Source organism: Schistocerca americana, chromosome X (assembly GCF_021461395.2).
Source record: "Schistocerca americana isolate TAMUIC-IGC-003095 chromosome X, iqSchAmer2.1, whole genome shotgun sequence".
Classification (NCBI taxonomy): domain Eukaryota; kingdom Metazoa; phylum Arthropoda; class Insecta; order Orthoptera; family Acrididae; genus Schistocerca; species Schistocerca americana.
The window spans coordinates 864,295,687-864,319,494 of record NC_060130.1 but is presented as its reverse complement, the minus strand read 5'-3'; the positions used below and the strand labels follow the sequence as shown (position 1 = coordinate 864,319,494).

The window sequence follows — 23,808 nt, the reverse complement described above, 5'->3', positions numbered from 1 at the left end:
AACTTTAAATAGTCAGCAAAAGAAAGATGATTATTTCCATTGTGGATTTTACCAAGCTTGCAATGAATTACTTTGCCTTAGAAATGTTAGTAAGGAAACATGTATCAATGGGAACATTTCAAAACAACAAAAAGGCAAGTGCGTTTAAGTAAGTGTAGTTTCATAAAAATAACTTTGCAAGCAACGGTTCAGAAATGGCTAATGGTAGTAGCCAATTGTCAACCATATCGTGATCTCCACACAGTCACTGTATTATCTTTATTAATTGACTGCACTGACTGAATGAACATTCCACACTACGCCGTCATCAGTCCCTCGATCCCACACGTGTCAAGCTGGGAGGAGTCGTCAGACTGTAAGGACACAGAAGACAAATCCCGATGAATGAGATTGTAACCCAGAGCCAAGAGAAAGAAGCAAGTAGAAGTGAGTAAGGGGTAAGAAGGCAAAGATGGGGGAGTTGCTGCACCCAGAATGCGGCTGAAGGCTCCTGGGATGTGTGATGTTATGGAAGACCCACCCTCCACATCCGACCAATGTTTCTTCACCCTCAATTACCACAAGAAAACTAGCAATGCAGACAATCTCAGGAAAGAGATCAACGATTATGAGACAGTAAATTTATGACAGATGTAAAACAATAAGAAGAATTAAGAGGGTGGGAAGGACAGGAGCCAGGCCACATCCCTGAGCAAAGGCAGCCAGGGGCCCCTGGGTCAGAGCAGGCAACGGGGACCCATCCATTCCTCAATCAGCCAATGAGGCCCATTTGCCCTTTCTCACAGAGAAGAGTACAAACCACCTTCATGGGAAAAAGTTAAAACCAGATCAGCCAGTTTGCTGCCATCCACTGTAGTTCATTCATCACATGACTAAATCTGATGTATAAAAACAGAAATGCGATGACTTGTCAACAACCATAGCACACGTACACCGGTGGTGGTAAAATTTTATACCATGAATGTGGTCTGACACCTGTCTTAAAACCATGGAAAAAAATTTTAATGGCACAGATCATACCACACAAATACTGCATTTTTACAGTTGCTACAATACCACTGCAGTCTCAACTCAATAGAATTCATCTGGAGCCAAGTTACGGGATTTTTTGTAATAAATAACGAGACATTTAACCTGCCAGACATCCTAGCATGAATGCACGAAGTTTTGTCACAATCACAGCCAAACACTGGAAAGATGGGGAACAGCACGCCACAAAAGAAGAGGAGAAAATGTGGTGCTTACGTGGCTTTTTGTATTCTGTTGATCAACTCATTATCAACGTAGATGGTGACAATCCAATTACTGTACGGAAATGTAAAAAAACATGGATAACATTGACGTGGGTGGAGCTTGTGCTGTAGGCAGTTCTGCCACTACGTGCATACAGCACAACTTATTGCCAGTTCATTGTTGCCTGCGGTGACCTGGCTTGTTCTGTTCATCTGAGCCATTGTTTTTCCTAGTGCTGTTTTGTTCTTGTTTCGTTTTTTATGACTGCAAGTTTAAGCGAACAATATGTAGTTGTGAAATGTTGTTTTCTACTCGGTAAAAATGCTGCTGAAACTGTTTTAATGTTGAAAACAGGCTACCAAGATGAAACTAGAGGAAAAACTCACGTACAGAAGTGGTTTGTTCAAATTAAAAATGGCGACACGTCGATTGATGACAAACCTCAATCTAGACATCCATCGACTGCCTGAATCAATGAAAATATTGAAAACATTTGAGAGCTTGTGCTCACAGACCATCAGACTGTCAATCAAACCTTTTATTTGGGAGTTATTAGGTTGCGCAACAGTGTCTGTAAAGTAAAACGAAAAGACCCGATTTGTGGCAGACAGGAGACTGGTTCTTCCACCATGACAATGTATCTGCACACACAGCTATCCGTCACACAGTTTTTGGTTACAACTGGCATAGTTCCCCTGCCCCACGCACCTTACTCACCTGACCTTGCTCTTTGCAACTTTTTCTTTTTTCCATACATAAAAAGAGGCATAAAACGACACCAATTTTAAAACATTGAAGGAGACTACAAAAAATGTTTCAAACAATGGAAGCGCTGGTGGGACAAATGTATTAGTTGTAATGGAGAGTATTTTGAAGGAGATGTTATTTTGTAAACAATTTGAAAATACAGGTTGTCACTTTCAATTATTTACTGCAGAAGAACTAAACATTGCACAGATGTCATACATATTGCATTTTGAAGAGAAACTCAAAGTTTGTAAAAAAAAAAAAAAAAAAAAAAAAAAAAAAAAAAAAAAAAAAAAAAAAAAAAAACCACCGTAAGTGACCCGGCAGACGTCACTACGGTAATCGAATTCTTGGGAAAAAAAAAAGAGGGAGGGGGGGAGAGATGGGGGGGAGAGAGGGGGGGGGGAGAGAGAGAGAGAGAGAGAGAGAGAGAGAGAGAGAGAGAGAGAGAGAGAACTTTCAGGGTTTTTCTTCAAAATGACATTTGAATGATATCTGTACAATGTTTGGTTCTTGTGCAATAAATAACTGAAAGTGTTCCCGGAGTTTATATACACCCTGTATATAGCTTTTAAAAAGTAATTCCATTTTTTATGGGTACCCCCTCGTACTCCTCGGATTCAGGTATAGGAACAGTTCAGAGATTACCAGGCACTGTCAGTGGCTTCAATACTTAACCGTGTAATGAAATATCTGCAATACACTTTTTTGTCACACACAGCTCACGCAGAAAAATTATCCTGTGTTCAAGTTACGAATTTTCATAACTTGTTTTTAATTACAATACTACTTTAGCTACGGACAGCATGTTATATTTTCCATCTGGTCCCGTAAAAAGTGTATTGCCAGAGTTTTGTTACATATTATCACATTCTACTTAAAAATTAAATGACAGTTGAAGCTTCACTGTTTCTTTGCTCGTCTCTTTATGTCTTAGCTGCAACTGTTCACATCACTGCAGGTTAGTTGGACCAACTGGCTGGTCAGTTCTGCCCAAGTTAAATGTGCTCATAAAGCTGTTTTCCTGCACTGTCGTTTAGCGGATGTGCATGTAATTCACAGCATAAAACGTATCCTTATTACTATACTTCACTGTACTCAGGACAGCATGGCTTCTGCTCCACATGAAATTAAATTCAATGAGATTCCTGCAATACGTAGTGTAACGTTTACATCAGCTTTATTGTTGTGATGAATGCAGTACTGCGGCAGAGGCAGTAAGTCAGCAAGTTGAAGGTTTCATCATAAGATGGCCAAATTGGGCTGTCTAGTAGGACAAAACACAAACAGTGAGGTGGATCCTTACGTCATAGGATGTTTCCATGGGTCAGACAAGTGCAGCCAATGTGAGGGTGAAAGAACAGAAAATTCCCTGCAAAAAGCATGAAGGGAAGACCAGCACATGCTTGTAGTCCCCTTCACTGCTCACAGTTTGTTCAGAGAAACCAATGCACATCAATCCAAGTTCCAGGTCACCAACAACTGACAGTGTACAGTTGACCAAAGGTCTGGTTCTGATATCATCTCAAAGATCAATATCCTGGTAGCCAACTTTGCCAACTTGTCAGGACATTCATTTCCTGGGGTCCCAACATGACCTGGTGTTCACACATATGACCAAGCTTTCAGCTTGGAGGTCAGGAAGGAGATCCTGGATAGTAACTAACAACGGGTGTGGAGGGTAGCACCGGTCAACAGCCTAAGAACTACTCCTAGTGTCACTAACAAATAACAACATTTCAGCAGTACAGGAACAAACATGACTATTGGGTCACTTGATGGCCAACAATTCTTCATTTAATACTCTGGACCCATTCGGCAGGAAGTGTAGTTCACTGCACCTTTCATGTATTTGGGCAGAATTGTTGTCCACTGACAGAGCTGTCAGTGTATACCACTTCCAAACCCGTTAATGCACCAAGGACAGCCAGAAACGGGTGACAAAAAAAATCATGGATTCAACAGTCTTTTGGTCCAAAGTGTAGGTCAAGACATCTGACAACAGCGTACACGCGGTGCGGGCATATGTGACTGCTCCCTAACAAGAGATGAGAGATGGAAGTTGGGAGTTCCCCGTATGCAAACTGCAATCATGACACCAGTAATGGGATGCTATTGTGAGATGGATCTCCCTACCATGAAAAAGAATGCAGTAGTACAGATGTTCAAGGGTGCACTCAATATATATACAGTGCTGTTAAGCAGCAGTAGTTGGTGGCTTATCTGTACTGGAGAGACCTCAACTTCCGCGAGCAGGCTGTTCACAGGGCTGCTAGGCCACAGGGCATTTGTCACAAGCCAAAACCCACAATGGTGTATCAGGTCTAACACCACAATGCTTAAAGTGATGCCAAGCCATGTGCCAGACTCCCAAAATCAAGGTAGGACGCAATCAGAGATGTGTAAAGCCGACGAAGAGAAGCGAGGTCTACCTTGTTTCAGTAATGGTAGAATCATGCTTTCTCCCCACTGAAATAAGAGCTCACCCTCACTCCAGATACCAGTGAAAATGACAAGGACATGATGTCGGCAATACACCGATTGGTGTTTGAGCATTTGGCTCTGGATTCGATCTGGCCCTGGACCTGTGACAGGGCAAACCATTAGAGGCTAGAGCACTGAGGAATTCCCACTCACTAAATGGAGCATTATATGGCTGCAGGTGATGTGTAGTGAAAGGCAACCGAATTTGCTCCACCCACTGTTTAAGGACACGAAACGCATGCTGATAATTCTCAGATGCAGACGCTCGAATTTAACACATCTCAAAATGTTTGGCAACAACATTTGTGTCAGTGTAGACAATGCCATTCCGGGAGACACAAGGAGCACCTGTCAGGTCTGGTGTCTAGAAGCGAGACATACCTTTACCTAAACTGCAAAGGAGGGGGTATGTGGTCCAATGTATTAACATACTGTTTCCTGCATTATGGTTTTTACCATTTTATTAGGGGGCAAACCCAGCCATGAAGCGCAATGAGGTGTCACTTAGGGTGTTCATGATGATTATTATTATTATTATTATTATTTTAGGATACCATTGTCATCTGTGCCCTAATGGAAAGTCATCGTGCCAGTCTCATGATAGGGAATGAAGGCTGTCCGCACATGCGGAGCAGTGTGTAATGCATTAAAGTCTGCCTCCCTTTCCCAACAATTTAGGGATGAGGCATGACAGTTCACAAAATGCCACCACTCTTCTAACACTGGAATCAGTATCAACAAGGCTGGTGGGCAGATCTCCATTGAGACTTGGGACTGCCCTAATATCAGTATATAGGAGACATGTTTTCAAAATATGCTGAACTGAAAGTGGCACACCACAGGGGCTATGTCCAATACTCAGCCTGGTAAGAAGAGCCACCTTCCAGCTGTGTGGCTGACATGAAGTCCGCCATGCCTGTGTGGTCAATTTGAGCAAGCACAGTTTGTTTTATGTCACCTTCAACCATTCAGTCTATGACTGATGCACGATGCGTCTGTCAGAATATGAGATGACAACATGCAATGGGATGGGACACTGCCAGACAACACCATCACAGCACGCTTCCTTGGCCTGTTTGTTGGCCATGTCGTTTCCCCATATCCCGATGTAGCCAGGTACCCAGTGAAGGATCACCTTGCCATGGTGTTTGAACCACTGTAAGGAATCATGGATGAGCTGAATCAAATGGTCTACGGGACACATTTAGTGTAGTGCCTGCAGTGCACTGAGTGAGTCTGAACAGACAAAAAACCTTGTACGGTGATGTCTGTGAATCCTCTCCAATGCCATCATAATGCCATGTCACTCTGTATCATAATTTGTACGTTGTTCCTGAAGATGCACTTTGAAAATTGTATCAAGGAAAACAGAGGAACAACTGAGGACATTCTCTTGCTTTGCTCCATCTGTATACACAGTGATAAAACTATGGTCTGTACTTAAAATGGAAGAAAAAGTTGTAAAAATATAATCTGGAATACAAGTTTTCTTGTACTGCGTCAAGCTTAAAATCACTTTGGGCATCTGAAGACATCAAGGCAGCAACACGTTCCATTCCTGGCTGTGTATTCCGAGGTCTGATAGATCCAGATCCTTGGGACAGTCAGCAACACGTATCCCAAGTGGCTTTGCCCCTTGGGGAGGGGGGGGGGGGGGGGGCCTGATTCCTGAACAGCCGTTCAAACTTGGATTGGACTACTGCACTAAATGCCAATGACTGAGGTGACATTGCGATTTTTAGTGCCTGTCATCTAAAATGATACGTCGCCACATCCAGATTGGTGGTTCACTGGACTATGCACACAGAATCTGAACTGGGCTGGTCAGAAAGGCTCCAGTCAATATCTGAATGTCCTCACGGTGGACAGAATCTAACATCTTGCAGTAGGAAATAAGGGCTGATCCACAGACCATGTTGCCTTAATCTAAGTGTGATCGAACAAATGCCTTATAAAACTGCAGGAGGCAGAACCTGCCAGCTCCCTATGCTTTTCCACTAACCCATTTCAAAATAGTCAATGACTGGAAGTCCTTTGTTTATAGGTCTTTCAGGTGTGGGTGCCAAGTTAATTTTGACGAATAATAAACCCAAACAGTGCACAGTGTCATGAAAATGTAAAATAGTGTCCCCCATTGTGAGCACTGGTTGGTCAAACTTCGATGAGCATGGTTAAAACCGAAATGTTGCCTTCTCTGGTGAACACTGAGAACCAGTTATTTTGGCCCAGGTTTCCAGCCTCTTGATGGTCACCTATTGCCGCCTCATCGTCATTGTAAGATTGGAGGAAGGACAGAAGATTGCAATGTCATCCACAAACAAAGAGCATTTGACAGGGCTCCTGAATGGAAGAAAATGCCATTGATAGCAATGGCAAACAATGTGTCACTGAGTACACTGCCTTGGGAGTACCTCATTCCCTTGAACATAGGAATCAAAGTATGACCAATGCGATAGCAAAAGTGCCAGTCCTCAAGGAAGGATGGGATAGGAAGTAGCTGATGTCCACGTAGTCCCCATTTGCGAAGTTGGCGAGGAATGTTGTACTTCCAAGCAGTGTCATATGCTTCTTCAATGTCAAAAAAACAAACAGACCAAATGGTTTTGGCACAAGGACTACTTCTATATCACCATTTCCAGTAGACTTAAGTTGTCAAGGGTGGAACGGCAGCACCTGAAATCTGCATTGGGAATGACTCAGGTGACATCAGGATTCAAGAAGCCAGATGACGCAGTAGCTTACCATGTGTTCAAAGCTCTTACCCATAGAACAGGTAAGGCCTACACTCCGGTAACTGTTAGGGGTTCTACAGAACTTGCCCCTTTTCCATAACAGAATTAATATTGCCCCCTTCCAAATCATAGGGTACTGCCCATCAAACTAGATTTGATTGAAACAAGAGAGAAGCTGTCCTTTTGCTTCAGGGCAGAGATGACAGAGCATGGCATAATGAATCTCACCAGGTCCTGGAGCAGTGTCTCTGGCCATAGACAGAGCTGATTCCAGTTACCACATGGGGAATGGAAGGTTGTAGATTTCCTCATTATGTGATAAGAAAAGGAGCTTCCTCATCTCTGCAGTTCTACAGAAAAGCTGAAATGCAGAAGCTTGTCTAGATGACGCAGTGACTAAAAAGACGCTCAGCTAAAACCTGAGTCCCATTTCTGAAGAGGTCATAAGGTGAAGTGTACTTCCCTCAACTGAAATCCGCCTTATTGATTCCCAAACTTGTGCAGTGGAAGTGGACCGATTAATTTAAGTTGTGAATTCCTTCAAGGAATCCTTTTTCGATTATTTTATCACTTGCCTTGCATGTACTCTTGCAGATCTGAAAGCGCGAAGGTTTTATGTAGTTGGATGGCATTTGAAGTTCCATTGAGATGTTCGTCTGGCTCCGATTGCCAACTGACAGTCCTCATTCCACCAAGGTACAGGTCATCATATGAGGTGGTTGTTAGACTGGGGGATAGATTCTGTGGCAGCCCGGCCACCGTCTCCCGTGCACAATCCTTTTGTTCAAAAATAGCGTATCGACTGCTCAGCAACCAGTTTGCCCTTTAAATCATCCATCTTTGTGGTCTCCTGTCAACCACCATCCAAGTCGGCAGACGGATCCACACTGGGAAGTGATCACTCGAATGTAAATATCTGTAGCCACTTCCCACTGAACTGTGTCTGCAATAGCAGGGGGGGGGGGGGGGGGGAGGGGGGCAAAAACAAATGTCAATGGCTGAAGAAGACCCCTCTTGCTGTGGAAAAGGGTGTCATCTGCCCGAAGTTCAAAAGGCAGATGTTCTCGTTCTCAGTATGGATGGGTCACTCGATAATTCGACCCCTGGAGCAAGTGACAGCCAAGCCCGACAGCATATTGTGTGTACTCAAGTCTTCCCCCCCCCCCCCCCCCTCCCCCTCCCCCCATGGACAGACTCTTCCCGTACAGTTCTGCACTCCTGTGACATCCAAATGTTTTCATTCTTCATGTAACTCCACAAGGTCCACCTCCATTATATTGGAGCAGGTAACCAAGCCTTTGTAAAAGTTAGGAGCATTATGCAACTCAGCCTCAAAGGGGTAGTCACCTAAGACCTTACATACAGAGCCTTAGATGTTTGGTTTGAATTAACAGTTCTGAGTGGAAATGCTCCATTATGAAGTTGTTTCACATCTGTTAGGTACCCAACAATATCCTCTAATGCCTTGTGAATACTGAATGGGGAGAGCTCCTCATAGGTTTCCACGAGGACACAACATAGAAGCCACAAAGGATGAAAGGATGAGAGCACTGTCACTAGAGAGGGTGATGACATAGCCATAGCAAACCATCACACATACCGGATGATGATCCTACTACTTCTTGCCTCCTCATACATAAGTTTGTCAAGAGTCTTGTATTCTTGACTTTTCTTTCCTCTTTTTAAGATGGTGCAGTCGGGTTAACAGTGACGGTGCTCTCCACAGTTGACACAGACTGGGAGTGGGGCACAATGATCACTCCTTTGCAACTAGACATCCACAATCCCTACATATGGTGTTGGCTGTACAATGTGAAGACGTGCCAAAATCTCTCACATCTGAAGCACTGCATAGGAGTGGCAACACAGGGCTTCACATCCACTGATACCCCTTCACTTTGACCTTATCAGACAATAAGTCACCTCTGAAGGCCAAAGAGGTGGTCTCAGCATCAACCCTATTTTCCTTTGGTCCCCACTGGACACGATGGACATACACACACCTCCTTGCTTCAACTGGTGCGTAAATCATCATTGGTCTGTAAAAGATCATGGTGGAAGATGGTACCCTCTATCATACTGAGACTGTTCTGGGGGTGATAGTTACAAGAATATCACACAGCTTGTCACAGGCATGCAGCATCCACAAATACGCAGGGAATACAGTTTTAATTGGAAATGAACTCCTTTTCATTTTCACAACTGGTGCTACTTCCTCAAACCTGCCCTGAAGGTTTTAAACAAAGAATACTGGCTTCATGGAGAAAGAGGAATCTCTATCAATCCCAGAGCAAACTAAGTATTGTGGGGAGTATTTCTCCCCTCATTTCTTAGCCCTATATTCCTCCCATGAAGTAGCCAGAGAAACAAACATTGTGGAATCATATATCTGTGCAATGTAGTAATCCTTTCCTTCAGAGAGACTGCTGGGGCCATATGGCCACCAGGGGAAGAAAGTTTGAGCTGCTTCATTTGCAAGTCATCCACTTTGGTGCCACCCAGCCATAACTAGGGCCCTCCCAGCAACTGGAATCCCCATGCCCCAGCCACGATGGACACACACTCCTTGGCATACATGGTTAGACTCCAGTGCAGGCACAAACAGTGTGATCCCTGCATGATCAGGGATTACCACTATGCAGGTACTTGACAACCCACCCTAGAATGGGATGGCTACGATATTGTGCTTTGGGTGTATTACTTTTGCCAGAGAGGAAGAGTGCAAAAACAGGGAGGCACAAAAGGTAGAATGCACACCACTTTGAGCGACCTTCCCCGTTTGGTTCACATTTCTGCAAAAAATCTGGGAAACAAGTGTTAGGTCAAACTTAACCATTAACAACCACAAACCAAATCAAAGCATGGTTGACACCAAGAAGACCACCCAATGGAAAGACTGAGGGGCAAAAAGAATATTAGAAGGATGGGTCTGCAGCACAGAAAGGGAATATTGCTGCACGGGCCAATGCCCTGTGTTGGCCAAGTACTTTTTCACGAAAGATATGAGCATCCTGCGAGCTTCAGGAATTAAAGGCACAGTCTTGTTAGGTGGAGAATGTTTAGCATGAAAAGGATAAATTCCACGTAATTCGAGAGTCATAGAAATGAAAAATTTATAATGGAAGGTTTACATTAACCAGGCACACAGAAATCAATATAGTCGTAACATGGAAACAAAGTGATGTGCTAAATATCACGGTGTTATGTATTATATACTGCAACTCTCTAAAAAGTAATTCTATTTTTTTACTCAAGCACCATTATTTCTTGTCTTTGTTTACTAATAAATTTATTATTTGAATAAGCGATTGAAAATACTTTACACTACATATACTTTCTCGAGCAATCTTAAGAAGATTCTACATCTACATATATACTCCGCTAGCCACCAAGCAGTGTGTGGCGGAGGGTACAATTCACACTCTCACGATGGCTAAATGCACCAGTCACGAATCTTGCCACTCTTCTTTTGGACCCTAAATCTTGAAACAAAACTAACCCATTTTCACTCTCTCTCTGATCATAGTTATGGTGCTTCAATAGTTAGCATGAAAGATTGGAGACAAAAATATCATTGTGGAATACTGAAAGTTTGGTACACTTTTGATCACACATTGCCTCGTAGCGAATGCAGCTAAAGAAACTTTTTAGATCTAAATACGGTCCTGGAAAGACCTTAGTGAAACTGAAAAAGTGGAACAAGTGCAGGCAACAATTTGCCGTACAGTTTAAAAGTTGAGTGATGAACAGGGACCTATGACCAGAGGAGAACCTAGTTCTACAGCTTACTAACATTTTCAAAGTTCAATTAGTACACACGAGAGAGAGAGAGAGAGAGAGAGAGAGAGAGAGAGAGAGAGAGAGAGAGAGAGAGTGAGATACTGTTTCTCCACAATGTGGGTAAAATGCACATATGAGCTGTGGGAATACCAACACCACACCATTAACTTCCATAGAACAGCACAGCATGCTAAATTGGACTATGTATGTTCATTCTCTTTAAATACATAATTGTAATACTGGTATACTTCACAGAGTCACTACCACTACTACAGCCTCCAACACTTCTCCCCACCATTGACAAAGATGATAGTAATTATCAGTACATAAAGGATTTGTTTTGTTTGCTGTGTACATCCAAGCACCAAACTCTAGTGCATGACATGCTGAGTGCATCTGGTCTACACAGTAGGCAGTTCTAATTTACAATGCACCAATTAAGTCTGAAGAGCACTCCGCCATAGTAACCATAGAAATGGAAATGCAATAAAATACTCTCTCTCAACAAGTTCTTGTGGCAAAATATGCTAAATGTAAATCATTGTTTCTCTTCATTACCACAGAATGATGAGGCACATGACAGAGGGTTAGGTTAGGTTAGTGATGTGGGATGAGAAATGCATGAATTTATTACTTCTAGTTCAAAATGATTTTGGATTTCAAGAAAGGAGCCAACATGTGTGTATTTTCAGTACACAATATACATGGACAACTAAAACTGTGTGACAATGCAGAATTTTCAGAAGCCCATGCATACTTCTGCAGGATCAGAGTCACCCCCACTAAAAATATGAAAGCAACAATTATTCTGCATGTAGTAAATGAATAATGCACACACAAATTTGTATTACTTTACATCTGCAATAATTCAGAGCTACAAACCTATGTCATCGAAGTTCAAGTCCTTTATATTGATTGGGCTGTCAAATGTGATGCTTCCAAATCCATTTCTGCCAATGGTTAATTTCTCAACAGTATAAATTCCACATTCGGTGTAATTCTTGAGTTGATGGAAAGGTGGAGAGGTATAGTAATCTTCTCGCGTGAGGTGGATTCCGCAACCGACACCACCACCACCTCTCCCTCCATCTCCCTTTGCCATACTTCGTGGTGCAACAAAGTGTACAGCTGGGAAAAGAAAGCCACGTAACACCACCAACAATGACAAATTGTACTGTAAGAACACTGAAGAGAGATGACAACTTTTGAGTGACAACTACAAAATGTAAATACAAATTCTACAAAAAGTAGTTTGAGTAAATGTAAAGAGCAGTTCCATTAACGTAAGCACATCACAATGAATGTTACTAACACTATGCAATGAATAGTGACTATACTGCACAAACAGTGCTGATACTGTAGTTAAAAGCTTTCAAAATTTTTGCCTCCACTGCACAGCAGCCACTGAATAAATTATGAAAAATAGCAGATGAAACACGGCACAATTTCAAGGCTACCAAACACACAACAATGTCATTCAATTATACAAAATGCAGAAACTTCATTAGTAACTACAAACCTTACATATGTTACAATTTCAGGATCAAACATAGAAATTCTGTTTTAAAACACGACAAACAATTCAAATTTTAATATTAATCTAAGGTTTCCTAGACAGAATTTTGCTGTCAGCCTTAGAGCTACAAAACAATTACACACAACCTTCTTTTGGCTTGAAATGCAAAGTTTTCAGCTTTACAAACAGAACAACAAAATCTGGTCATGAATTTCTTGGGAAATTTGTGAAGTAACATTGTCAAACACACTACATAGCAATACTGAGGACTATATGTGAGTCCAGGCTTTCTCGGCGAATTTCATATATGAAGTCTTCATCGGTTGTCAGCTGAGCAGCGTCGTCATCTCGTAGCAACGTTTTGATGGAATGCATCTCCATCATCTTTGCCTGAAGATGGAGACACATTCCATCGAAACGTTGCTACAAAACAATGACGCTACTCTGATGACAACCCGTGAAGACTCCTTAGACTCCATATATATAAAAAATACTGAGGACTGTTTTTTTGATGACTAATTTACTCTTAGTTGGCTATGTGTTTCTCTTTTATAAAAGTAAACAGTGTAAACAGATATGTCATGGATTGGATCTATGCAGATTGTAACAGGGACCGCATTACCTATATCTAAGCATCCTTTCACTGCATACATTCCACCAGTGACATGCACTTTACTTCCTGTGTGTGCACGCTTGTAACAAGATTCATCATCTGGATGTGCAAGGGATGTTTTTTTTTTAATTAAGAGTATTTTTTGTAATTCCACAGTTAGCAAGAATGCTAAAGAACCATAAGCGCCACTTTCCAGCATGGTTTGCAAACAAGCAGACATCAGTTGCAACTGTGTAGCTACCCTGCATGCTGAACACTGTATTTTTAATATGTTCAAGATTATTTAATTTCCCAACGTGTGCGAGACATGGTATGCGATACTTTTTTTTGAGTGGATGAAACACATTGGCTGCACCCATTCATTGACAGTTTTGTGAGGTGTATGGTGTTAATGCAATGAGCAAAGGCAGGGAGCAAAAATGGGTAAGAGTTCAAAAGTGGTTTTAGATGCAAACATCGTAGGCCAGGCTTTACCTTGACTGTTATTGACATTAAATGAAACAACAAGTTTACTGTTAGCAATCAATGTTTGCTTATCTCCACTACACGTTTCAAAGGTTTAAACCTCGATCAGGTGGATTTACATTTGTTGGTGTGTCATTTGTGTGTGGTGTTATGATTTTTTTGGAGGAACTTTTGGCACCGTCTAATGGATAAGTGAAACACTATTTCAGAACATGGTTTTGGGTTTCTTTCGACAATAAAATAAATGTATTTCTAATGGTAAAAATAAAATAATAACCTAAGGACGTCACACACATCCATGCCTGAGGCAGGATTCGAACCTGCAACCGTAGTAGTCGCTCAGTTCCAGACTGCAGCGCCTAGAACCGCACGGCCACTCCGGCCGGCGTTCGTGATGAACACTCAGGTGAACCATCTGTGGCCTCGGAAGATTTAGTGACTGCAACTTACACAAAAATTCAGAAGGGCAGAAGAGCACAGTAACTACTTTCTAATGGATTATCCTGAAGTGTCTACGTCTGTACTGCACAAAACTGTGTCTGAAACGCTGAACTTCAGAAATTGTACTATCGTAGGGTACCCAAATACCTCACAGAAGACCAGAAACTACAGATACTGGACAATTCCCTCACCTTTTTGACTCATATTGTCTGAGGGGTGACATGTTAAGCCGCATTGTCCAAGGTCATCAAACATAGGTATCCAATTTCACCCCTGAATCCCAGCAAGATTTAATGGAATGATAGCACTCAACCTCTCCAATCAAGCCCAAACCTGAACACATGCTGCCACAGCACCAGATCATGGCAACTGTGTTCTGGGACAGGCATGGTATTTTGCTTAAGCAAGGCATCACACTTCTGTCCAGACTCTGAAACTGACTGAATATTTCTCACAGGAAGTTTTGGATCATCCACCGTACAGCTCTGACCTTTCTCCAAGCAATTTCCACCTTTTTGGGCAGCCAAAATGCCATGTTGGCAGGACGTGCTTCAACGATTAAGTGAAAACCACTGTGAACTCATGGCTGTCGAAGCAGGTGGAATACTACTTTTAAGACTGATTTCAAAACTAAGTTCTGTTTGACAAACATGGCAACAATGTATAAAAAATAAACAAATTTGTGAAATAAATGTAGTCCGAAAATAAAATGTTTGGTTACTTTTGTAAAAAATTGTCCTTACTTAAAACATGATCCATTATATGCTTGTCTCAAAATTCATTTTTATGGCACTACTGTTCTTTATTGTATCCCAATTCCAACCACTTATCTTCTTTCTTCCCTCAATGTTTGTCACAGACAGACATTCGAAATCTCACATGTGGCAGTAGAGCAATAGTTGAGATACTTTGTTGAAGTAGCATTGGCTGCTCAATATTTCCACTGGTGTTTCAGCAGATCGGGAAAAACTTGGTAACTTTTTCTACAGCCACAGCTCTGTGGAACTGAGCACTCACAAAAAGGCAGGGGCTTAAAGAAATAGTAGATAAAATCAGTCATTCCCAATCTTTCCAAGACTGTTACCCCCGAGTGCAATCAGATATTAGATAGTACCCCCTGCCTCTCCCCACATCGCAAAGGTTATTAAATACACTTGGAATGAAAGATAATTTATTTGAACTCTGTTTTAAAATGATGGATGATAAATAATATTTAATTTTTTTTAGATGCTTGTTAAAACCCACAAAGTAATAATTCAGTGAGACTATAGGTACGGCTTATTTCGAACAACTTTTTTTGTAAAAAGATAGAGCAAGTCTCAGTGCACTGCAAGTGTTACCAAAAAATCCTTCTCACCAAAGGAAGTGCACTATTGACACAGGTGAATACTGATTAGAAAACATGCTTCCTCTACACCAGTCCTCTACCTAGAGACACTTGCTTCACCCACCTCCATTTAAAATCTACCAAATTAAAATGTGCACACTTTACTTAGGCATAATGCTTTGTGTCTGGCCACTGCCAATAATAACTATGATTATGTCGACAACGACAACAACAACAACAACAACAACAACAACAACAACAACAACAACAACAACAACAATATTTTTGTTAGTCTTTGTCTATATTTTTCTTTTAGTTCTTCTTTAATATTTGTATTATCTATTCCTATTTTTTGTCTGTATCCTAGATATTTACACTAAACAAGAAGATTACATATTGGATAACCACAGCGACTGCATAGAAGCGATGGAAAAAACGGATGCCTATAAATATCTAGGATACAGACAAAAAATAGGAATAGATAATACAAATATTAAAGAAGAACTAAAAGAAAAATATAGACAAAGACTAACAAAAATACTGAAAACAGAATTGACAGCAAGAAACAAGACAAAAGCTATAAATACTTATGCCATACCAATATTGACCTACTCATTTGGAGTAGTGAAATGGAGTAACACAGACCTAGAAGCACTCAATACACTTGCACTATCACAATGCCACAAATATAGAATACATCACATACATTCAGCAACAGAAAGATTCACATTAAGCAGAAAGGAAGGAGGAAGGGGATTTATCGACATAAAAACCCTACATTATGGACAGGTAGACAATTTAAGAAAATTCTTTATAGAACGAGCAGAAACTAGCAAAATACACAAGGCAATTACTCATATAAATACATCAGCTACACCACTGAAATTTCATAACCACTTCTACAACCCTTTAGATCACATAACATCAACAGATACGAAGAAAGTAAATTGGAAAAAGAAAACACTTCATGGCAAGCACCCGTATCATCAAACACAGCCACCAGTATCATCTAACACAGCCACCAGTATCATCTAACACAGCCACCAGTATCATCTAACACAGCCACCAGTATCATCTAACACAGCCACCAGTATCATCTAACACAGCCACCAGTATCATCTAACACAGCCACCAGTATCATCTAACACAGCCACCAGTATCATCTAACACAGCCACCAGTATCATCTAACACAGCCACCAGTATCATCTAACACAGCCACCAGTATCATCTAACACAGCCACCAGTATCATCTAACACAGCCACCAGTATCATCTAACACAGCCACCAGTATCATCTAACACAGCCACCAGTATCATCTAACACAGCCACCAGTATCATCTAACACAGCCACCAGTATCATCTAACACAGCCACCAGTATCATCTAACACAGCCACCAGTATCATCTAACACAGCCACCAGTATCATCTAACACAGCCACCAGTATCATCTAACACAGCCACCAGTATCATCTAACACAGCCACCAGTATCATCTAACACAGCCACCAGTATCATCTAACACAGCCACCAGTATCATCTAACACAGCCACCAGTATCATCTAACACAGCCACCAGTATCATCTAACACAGCCACCAGTATCATCTAACACAGCCACCAGTATCATCTAACACAGCCACCAGTATCATCTAACACAGCCACCAGTATCATCTAACACAGCCACCAGTATCATCTAACACAGCCACCAGTATCATCTAACACAGCCACCAGTATCATCTAACACAGCCACCAGTATCATCTAACACAGCCACCAGTATCATCTAACACAGCCACCAGTATCATCTAACACAGCCACCAGTATCATCTAACACAGCCACCAGTATCATCTAACACAGCCACCAGTATCATCTAACACAGCCACCAGTATCATCTAACACAGCCACCAGTATCATCTAACACAGCCACCAGTATCATCTAACACAGCCACCAGTATCATCTAACACAGCCACCAGTATCATCTAACACAGCCACCAGTATCATCTAACACAGCCACACATCGATCAAGACTCATCCAACACATGGCTAAGAAAAGGCAATATATACAGTGAGACAGAAGGATTCATGATTGCAATACAGGATCAAACAATAAACACCAGGTATTACAGCAAGCATATTATTAAAGATCCCAATACCACAACGGATAAATGCAGACTTTGTAAACAACAAATAGAAACAGTAGATCACATCACAAGCGGATGTACAATACTAGCAAATACAGAATACCCCAGAAGACATAACAATGTCGCAAAAGTAATACATCAACAGCTTGCCTTACAACATAAACTTTTAAAACAACACATTCCTACATACAAGTATACACCACAAAATGTACTGGAGAATGATGAATACAAATTATACTGGAACAGAACCATTATAACAGATAAAACAACGCCACATAACAAACCTGACATCATACTCACCAATAAAAAGAAGAAATTAACACAACTCATCGAAATATCCATACCCAACACAACAAATATACAAAAGAAAACAGGAGAAAAAATTGAAAAATACATCCAACTGGCTGAGGAAGTCAAAGACATGTGGCATCAGGATAAAGTTGACATCATACCAATTATACTATCAACTACAGGAGTCATACCACACAATATCCACCAGTACATCAATGCAATACAGCTACAGCCAAACATATATACACAACTACAGAAATCCGTAATTATCGATACATGTTCAATTACCCGAAAGTTCCTAAATGCAATATAACACATACCGTACAGTTAAAAGGAAGTGACGCTTGATCAAGGTCCGTGTCACTCTATTTTTAACCGGACTTAACGTCTGAGAAAGTGAAGGAAATAATAATAATAACCGCCATTGCCGGTCCCAAGCCCAGATCCTCATCTTACAAGTGATGAGGGAGGAGGAGGGGGAGGAGTAACAACCTCGTAAAAAAAACCTGGGTCCATCTGGCTCCGGATGGTAGCACCCTGTGAGGGCCCCTGCCTAGGGTTACGAGTGAAAACCAGTCAACGGTCTCATAGGCGGATGAGGAATTTTTAACTCCCAACGGCTGAGAGAGCGGAGGAACCAAAACTCTATAACTGCAAGCGTCTGTACCCAGATTGGGCGGCTTGTGGGCAGCGTCTGTTCCTCATGTTAGAGGCAGCTGTTTCAAGAAACCTTCTAACGCTAACAACGTTAGTCGTATTCCTGGTAGGTTACGCAAGTAATCTCCCCAACTTTGAAGAATTTCAACAGTTACAATCTTAACGCATGATGGAAATGTCTTTCAATAACGAAACTACCCCAGGTGGCCAATCCACCGTCGGCAACGACGCAAGCAGACCCATGGATTCTGGGGAGTCTGCAACACCATGCAAATCCAACAAGATTAAACCCAGAAAAATCTTCAACATAGCAACTCTCAACATAAACTCCCTTCTCAAAGTGGGAAAACTTAAGCACCTTACAGACCAGTTACACACGGAAGACATACAAATTGTGGCACTACAAGAAACTCGCTTCACTGATGAAAACACATTTGAATCAAACAAATTCAGAATATTTAAAGGAAAACCTGGAAAAATTGTAATGAAGAAATGCCCTCAGCTTGGCACAGCTTTTGCTGTAAACACAAAAATTCTGAACTCTGTCGAACATTTTTGGTCAACATCATCGAGAACATCTTTCCTCACTTTTCGATGTGCAAATAAAAAACACACATTAATCAATGTTCACGCTCCCACAAATGACAAAAATAATGCTAAAAATAGGGAAGAAACAGATGAATTCTGGGAAAACCTTAAGGATCATATATCAGAAATCCCAGAAAACAATGCAAAATTACTTCTAGGAGATTTTAACGCTCAGATTGGAAAAGAAAAGAAATTCCGCGATATTGTCGGCAACTTTCCCACACACAAATGAACCAACAAAAATGGAGAAAGTTTAATTATGCTCTGTAAGCAGTTTAAACTCAAGCTAATGTCAACACGTTTTAAACATCTTCCCAGAAAACAAAAAACCTGGGTATCTCCGATAAAGAGTATTGGAGAATTTCAAATAGATCACGTTGCCATCTCCTCCAAATGTGAAAAAGAAATATTGAACACACGTGTCCGAAAATCTCTAAACCTCGACTCCGATCACTATCTCACGAAAATAAAACCTACACTGATCCCACAAAACAAACAGAAAAGCAGAAACGGTGAATATAAAAACAGAAATAAAATAAATTTTGATCTTACGACCCTGAGAAATTACAACCTTAAGTCCAACTCTAACCTCAAGGATTTTCAGAAAAAACTAAATACATTCTCCCCTTCACAAAACCTCCAAGAATTTCAGAACAACCTGATTGAGGCAACAGAAACAACCTTTCCAAAAAAGAGCAAACCGAGACACCCGTGGTGGGACAGCAACTGTAATGAAGTTCTGCATGAAAGACTTAAAGCCTGGAAAAAGTGGAACTCACATAAAACTGAAAACAACTTTGATGAATTTAAGCAAGCCAGAAAGAATGCCTCGAAAACTATTCGCAACACCAAGAGACAATATGAAAAACAACTGGACTCAATCGAAGAGAATTTCAAGAAATGCAACACGGCAGCTTGGTACAAAACACTCAACCAGAAACTCCGAGGATACCAGTCCCCTTGCCTAAACCTTATGAGAAATAATAAGACTCTCGCCACCAACAATACTGAAAACTGTGAAATCCTGGCTGAATATTTTGAGACACTCCTAAACTGCCAAACACCCATCCAGACTCTCAGTTTTACGCAACCAGAAACATTACCAACACATTCTACACCTCCGACACGAGAGGAAATCACAAAAATCTCAAAAACAGGAAAGCATGTGGAGAAGACACAATTACAGCAGAAATGCTCAAGCTTGGGGGAGAAACATCAGTAGAAGCACTACACAAAGAACTTGAACAAGTATGGGAAACCAAGAAAATCCTAAGTCACTGGAAAACTGCCCTAATTCACCCTTTGTTTAAAAAAGGTGACAAAAGGGATGTTAACAACTATCGTGGAATATCGCTTCTCCCAGTCCCATACAAAATTCTATCAAAAGCCCTGCTCAATCGTGTATCACCAATTACAGAGGGAAAACTTGGAGATTATCAAGCTGGCTTCAGACCAGGAAGATCCTGCGCCGAACAAATTTTTAACCTCAAAACAACAATTAACTATTTATCTACAAGGAGCAAGAAATATTTCATAACATTCATTGATTTCAAAAAAGCTTACGACTCAATCGATAGGGACACACTCATCAAAACACTTCGAGAATATGAAATAGATGAAACAACAATCACCATAATCAAAGAAACATTAACAAATACAACATCAAAAGTAAAATTCCAAGGAGAAATTTCACGGCATTTCGAGGTCAAAACTGGCGTCAGACAAGGAGATGCGCTGTCCCCGGTACTCTTCAACTGTGTTCTGGATAAAGTCATAGCAGAATGGAGAAAACTCACGCAAAAACATGGAGTTGAGAAAGTCCAAATTGGAGGGAAGTGCTACAAAGCCATTGAAACCAACTGTTTTGCCTTCGCTGACGATCTCGCCTGTTTAGCTTACACACAAAAAGACGCAATAAAACAAATAGAATTACTTAAAGAAACTGCTGAAAAAGCAGGCTTGCAAATTTCATTTGAAAAGACAGAAATCATTACAAATATCAAAAATCCACCAAAGAAAATAACTACAAAATACGGGAAAATACAGGTATCTAAACATTTTAAATATCTTGGTGAACTAATTCAGCCTGTGGCAAAAGGTCATCCAGCCTGCAGGGCTAGAATACAAAAACTAGAGACAGCAACTCACTACTGCAGACAAACGTATTCAAAGAAATGTGTATCCAAAAACATTAAACTCAGACACTACCAGACTGTCATTAGACTGCAGATACTATATGCATCAGAAACACTGGCAAATTTTACATACGCAGAACAGATAGAAAATCGTGAAAGAAGAATTGTGAGGACAATTCTTGGACACAGGAAAATAACAGATGATCAAGACAAGCCTGTACACAGACTAAAAAGCAACAAAGAAGTGTATACGAAATGCAGCAAAATTACAGACGAAATTAGAAAAAGAAGATGCTCCTTTTATGCTCACATCATGAGGATGAACCCGAATAGGCTTACAAAACAAATATTTTCGTACATCGCAAATCTAAAAAATAAAAATTTATGGTTTATCAACACAGAAAGAGATCTAAAAGAAATGGACATAGATCAGGAAACAATATTTAACAGAAACCTTTTTAGAAAAAAAAAAACTGAATTCATTCACGGGTTTCGGTGTGAAAATTAAGAAGACTTGTGGAACTAAATGGTCTGAAGAGAGAAAAACCGCCTTCAGTGCAAGAATGAAAGAAGCGTGGATTGAGAGAAAGAAGACTTCCCAGAAGCGCAAGAAATAACTGTTTTCACGGTCTTTAACGGCCAAATTTGTATAATAATAATAATACATTGTAGGCCCTACAGCAGTAGGGAAGCCATTACATAGTTGCTGTTGTGCTGTCAACTAGTTAGTTTATTGTTGCAAAGTGAATAACAAAGCAATTTCTGATCTACTGCAGGAACTACTAAGAACTTCGAGACAGCATTTTCATGAGATATTTAAGCATGTGTGACATATGTGTCGTATGGGTGTAGTCAGTGGTTTACATGAGGAAGATTATGTTCATGCAGACAATTTGCAAGCAGTAACCCCCGCATCAATGTTTCATACATTACAAATGTAGTTTTGTGATTTAAACATAGTTGAATCCTTTTGTTTTTACCCCTCAGGGGCTAATCACCCCCAGGATGGGAACCACCGAGATAAAGTAACTATTAGTGGACTGGATTCCAGAATGTTTAGCATATGTGAGTTGTGCAAGAACATTACAAACAATAAATAATCTTCATGTTCATCACATGGAAAACTAAAATCACACCAAGAAGTCAAGAAAACTCGTCTTGCCCACACCCATGAAGGTGGAATGATCAACATTTACAGAAGGAGAAGTTTTACAAATATGGTAAGGTAAGTTCTGGAAGTATGCACAATAGAATATTCTCATCACAAAATTATCCTTCTACCAGAAATTTCCTTGCCCTATTTATATCATCTAGAGGCTTACTTCCATCCGTAACTGTGTTGCCTGTCCTTAGTTACTGTGTCTCAGTTTATATTTGCTCTGTCTTTTCTGTATTGCCTGATTCTCCAAATTATGGAAGATTTCTTATTCCCACTAACGTTACTGGGGCTGACAGAAATGACAACAAAAGCAACAGTTTGCAAGGTCATAATAGAACAAGAGTTGTCATCCTGTCAGTTTTACGACTTTTTCCCATGCACAATAACAACTTATGTGCAATTGAAAAGAAGTCTTAAAAATTGTGTAGTTTAGTTGCACTACAGCTTAACAACTACTGTAATTTAATATGACATAAGTGGGTAGTTTTAATGTGTTTGCTGTGTGTGCTTTTATTTGTTTCAAAAAATTCTCTCCTCCTTGGGTCCACAGCCATGAAACCGGTTAAAAAATGTCATAGTTCTGCTGATGCTGTACAACATTAGAATAAAATCGAACTGTCCAATACTGACAAGGCAACCACACAGTCATTACCATATATATAATCAAATGTATGCTGATAGTACATTGTAGATACAGTCAAATTTAAAAATTTCACACTACGATCAATACCATTGCCAACTCAAGTGACAATAAACAGCACTGTGAAACTTTAAAAAGCTTTCTCTACTCATTTCTATTGTCAAATGGAATACAAAACTCAAACCTGTTTTCCTGTACATCATCACAAAGTTATCTGTGGTCAATTGGGTTGATAAGGCATTTGGACACGACTTGTGGAGTTACCTTTTTATTTAGGCCTGTATGGAGAACCTGCTATTTTTTTTACGCATGAGCATATGTACAGGGCATGTTAATGACCAAGTGCTCAAAATAGGCCAAAAATAAATAAATGTTTTATTTAAAGAACAAGACAACCTCAGCGAAACCATGAAGTGTTTAAATCTATGTTTCTGAAAAGAATTTTTTATCCCTTCATACTGAAGAACTATGTTATGAACTAACATAATAGACTGGTTTTTGGTAAGATTCCAACACATGGTTCTTTTACAACAAATAAAAAACAAATCTTATCTTCCAGCAGATAATGACAATGAAAATATTTAACAGAACTGCAAACCACCACTTTGATTTTTTGTACTGCTTTCCTGCTTGCAACCATAATCAGTTTGAGCAGTTGATACCTTTTGAGTACCACAGAGCAAATTGGAGGCATAACTGACTGCCAGAATTTCACTATAAACGATACTGCAAAGTACTGAAAAAAATTCATTAAAAAGGCTGAAACATGCCTTAGAATACAACAGGAAGCTTTAAAACAAAACTGCAGCTGTGTAAGGACAGTTCTGATATCATGATGGATATATACTGAGTGTTTCAGAA

General features: G+C 40.4%; 1 protein-coding gene across 4 annotated transcripts in view; it reads right to left on the bottom strand.

The window, feature by feature from the left end:
• LOC124554933 (nuclear pore complex protein Nup98-Nup96-like) overlaps positions 1–23,808 on the bottom strand; it is a 236,048-nt gene that overhangs the window by 150,318 nt on the left and 61,922 nt on the right. For all 4 annotated transcript variants that reach the window (XM_047128630.1, XM_047128629.1, XM_047128631.1 and 1 more), the window contains one exon: positions 11,859–12,104. In XM_047128630.1, coding sequence (XP_046984586.1) covers positions 11,859–12,078 — 220 coding nt within the window. In that variant the 5' untranslated portion in view covers positions 12,079–12,104. The remainder of the gene's footprint in view (positions 1–11,858; positions 12,105–23,808) is intronic.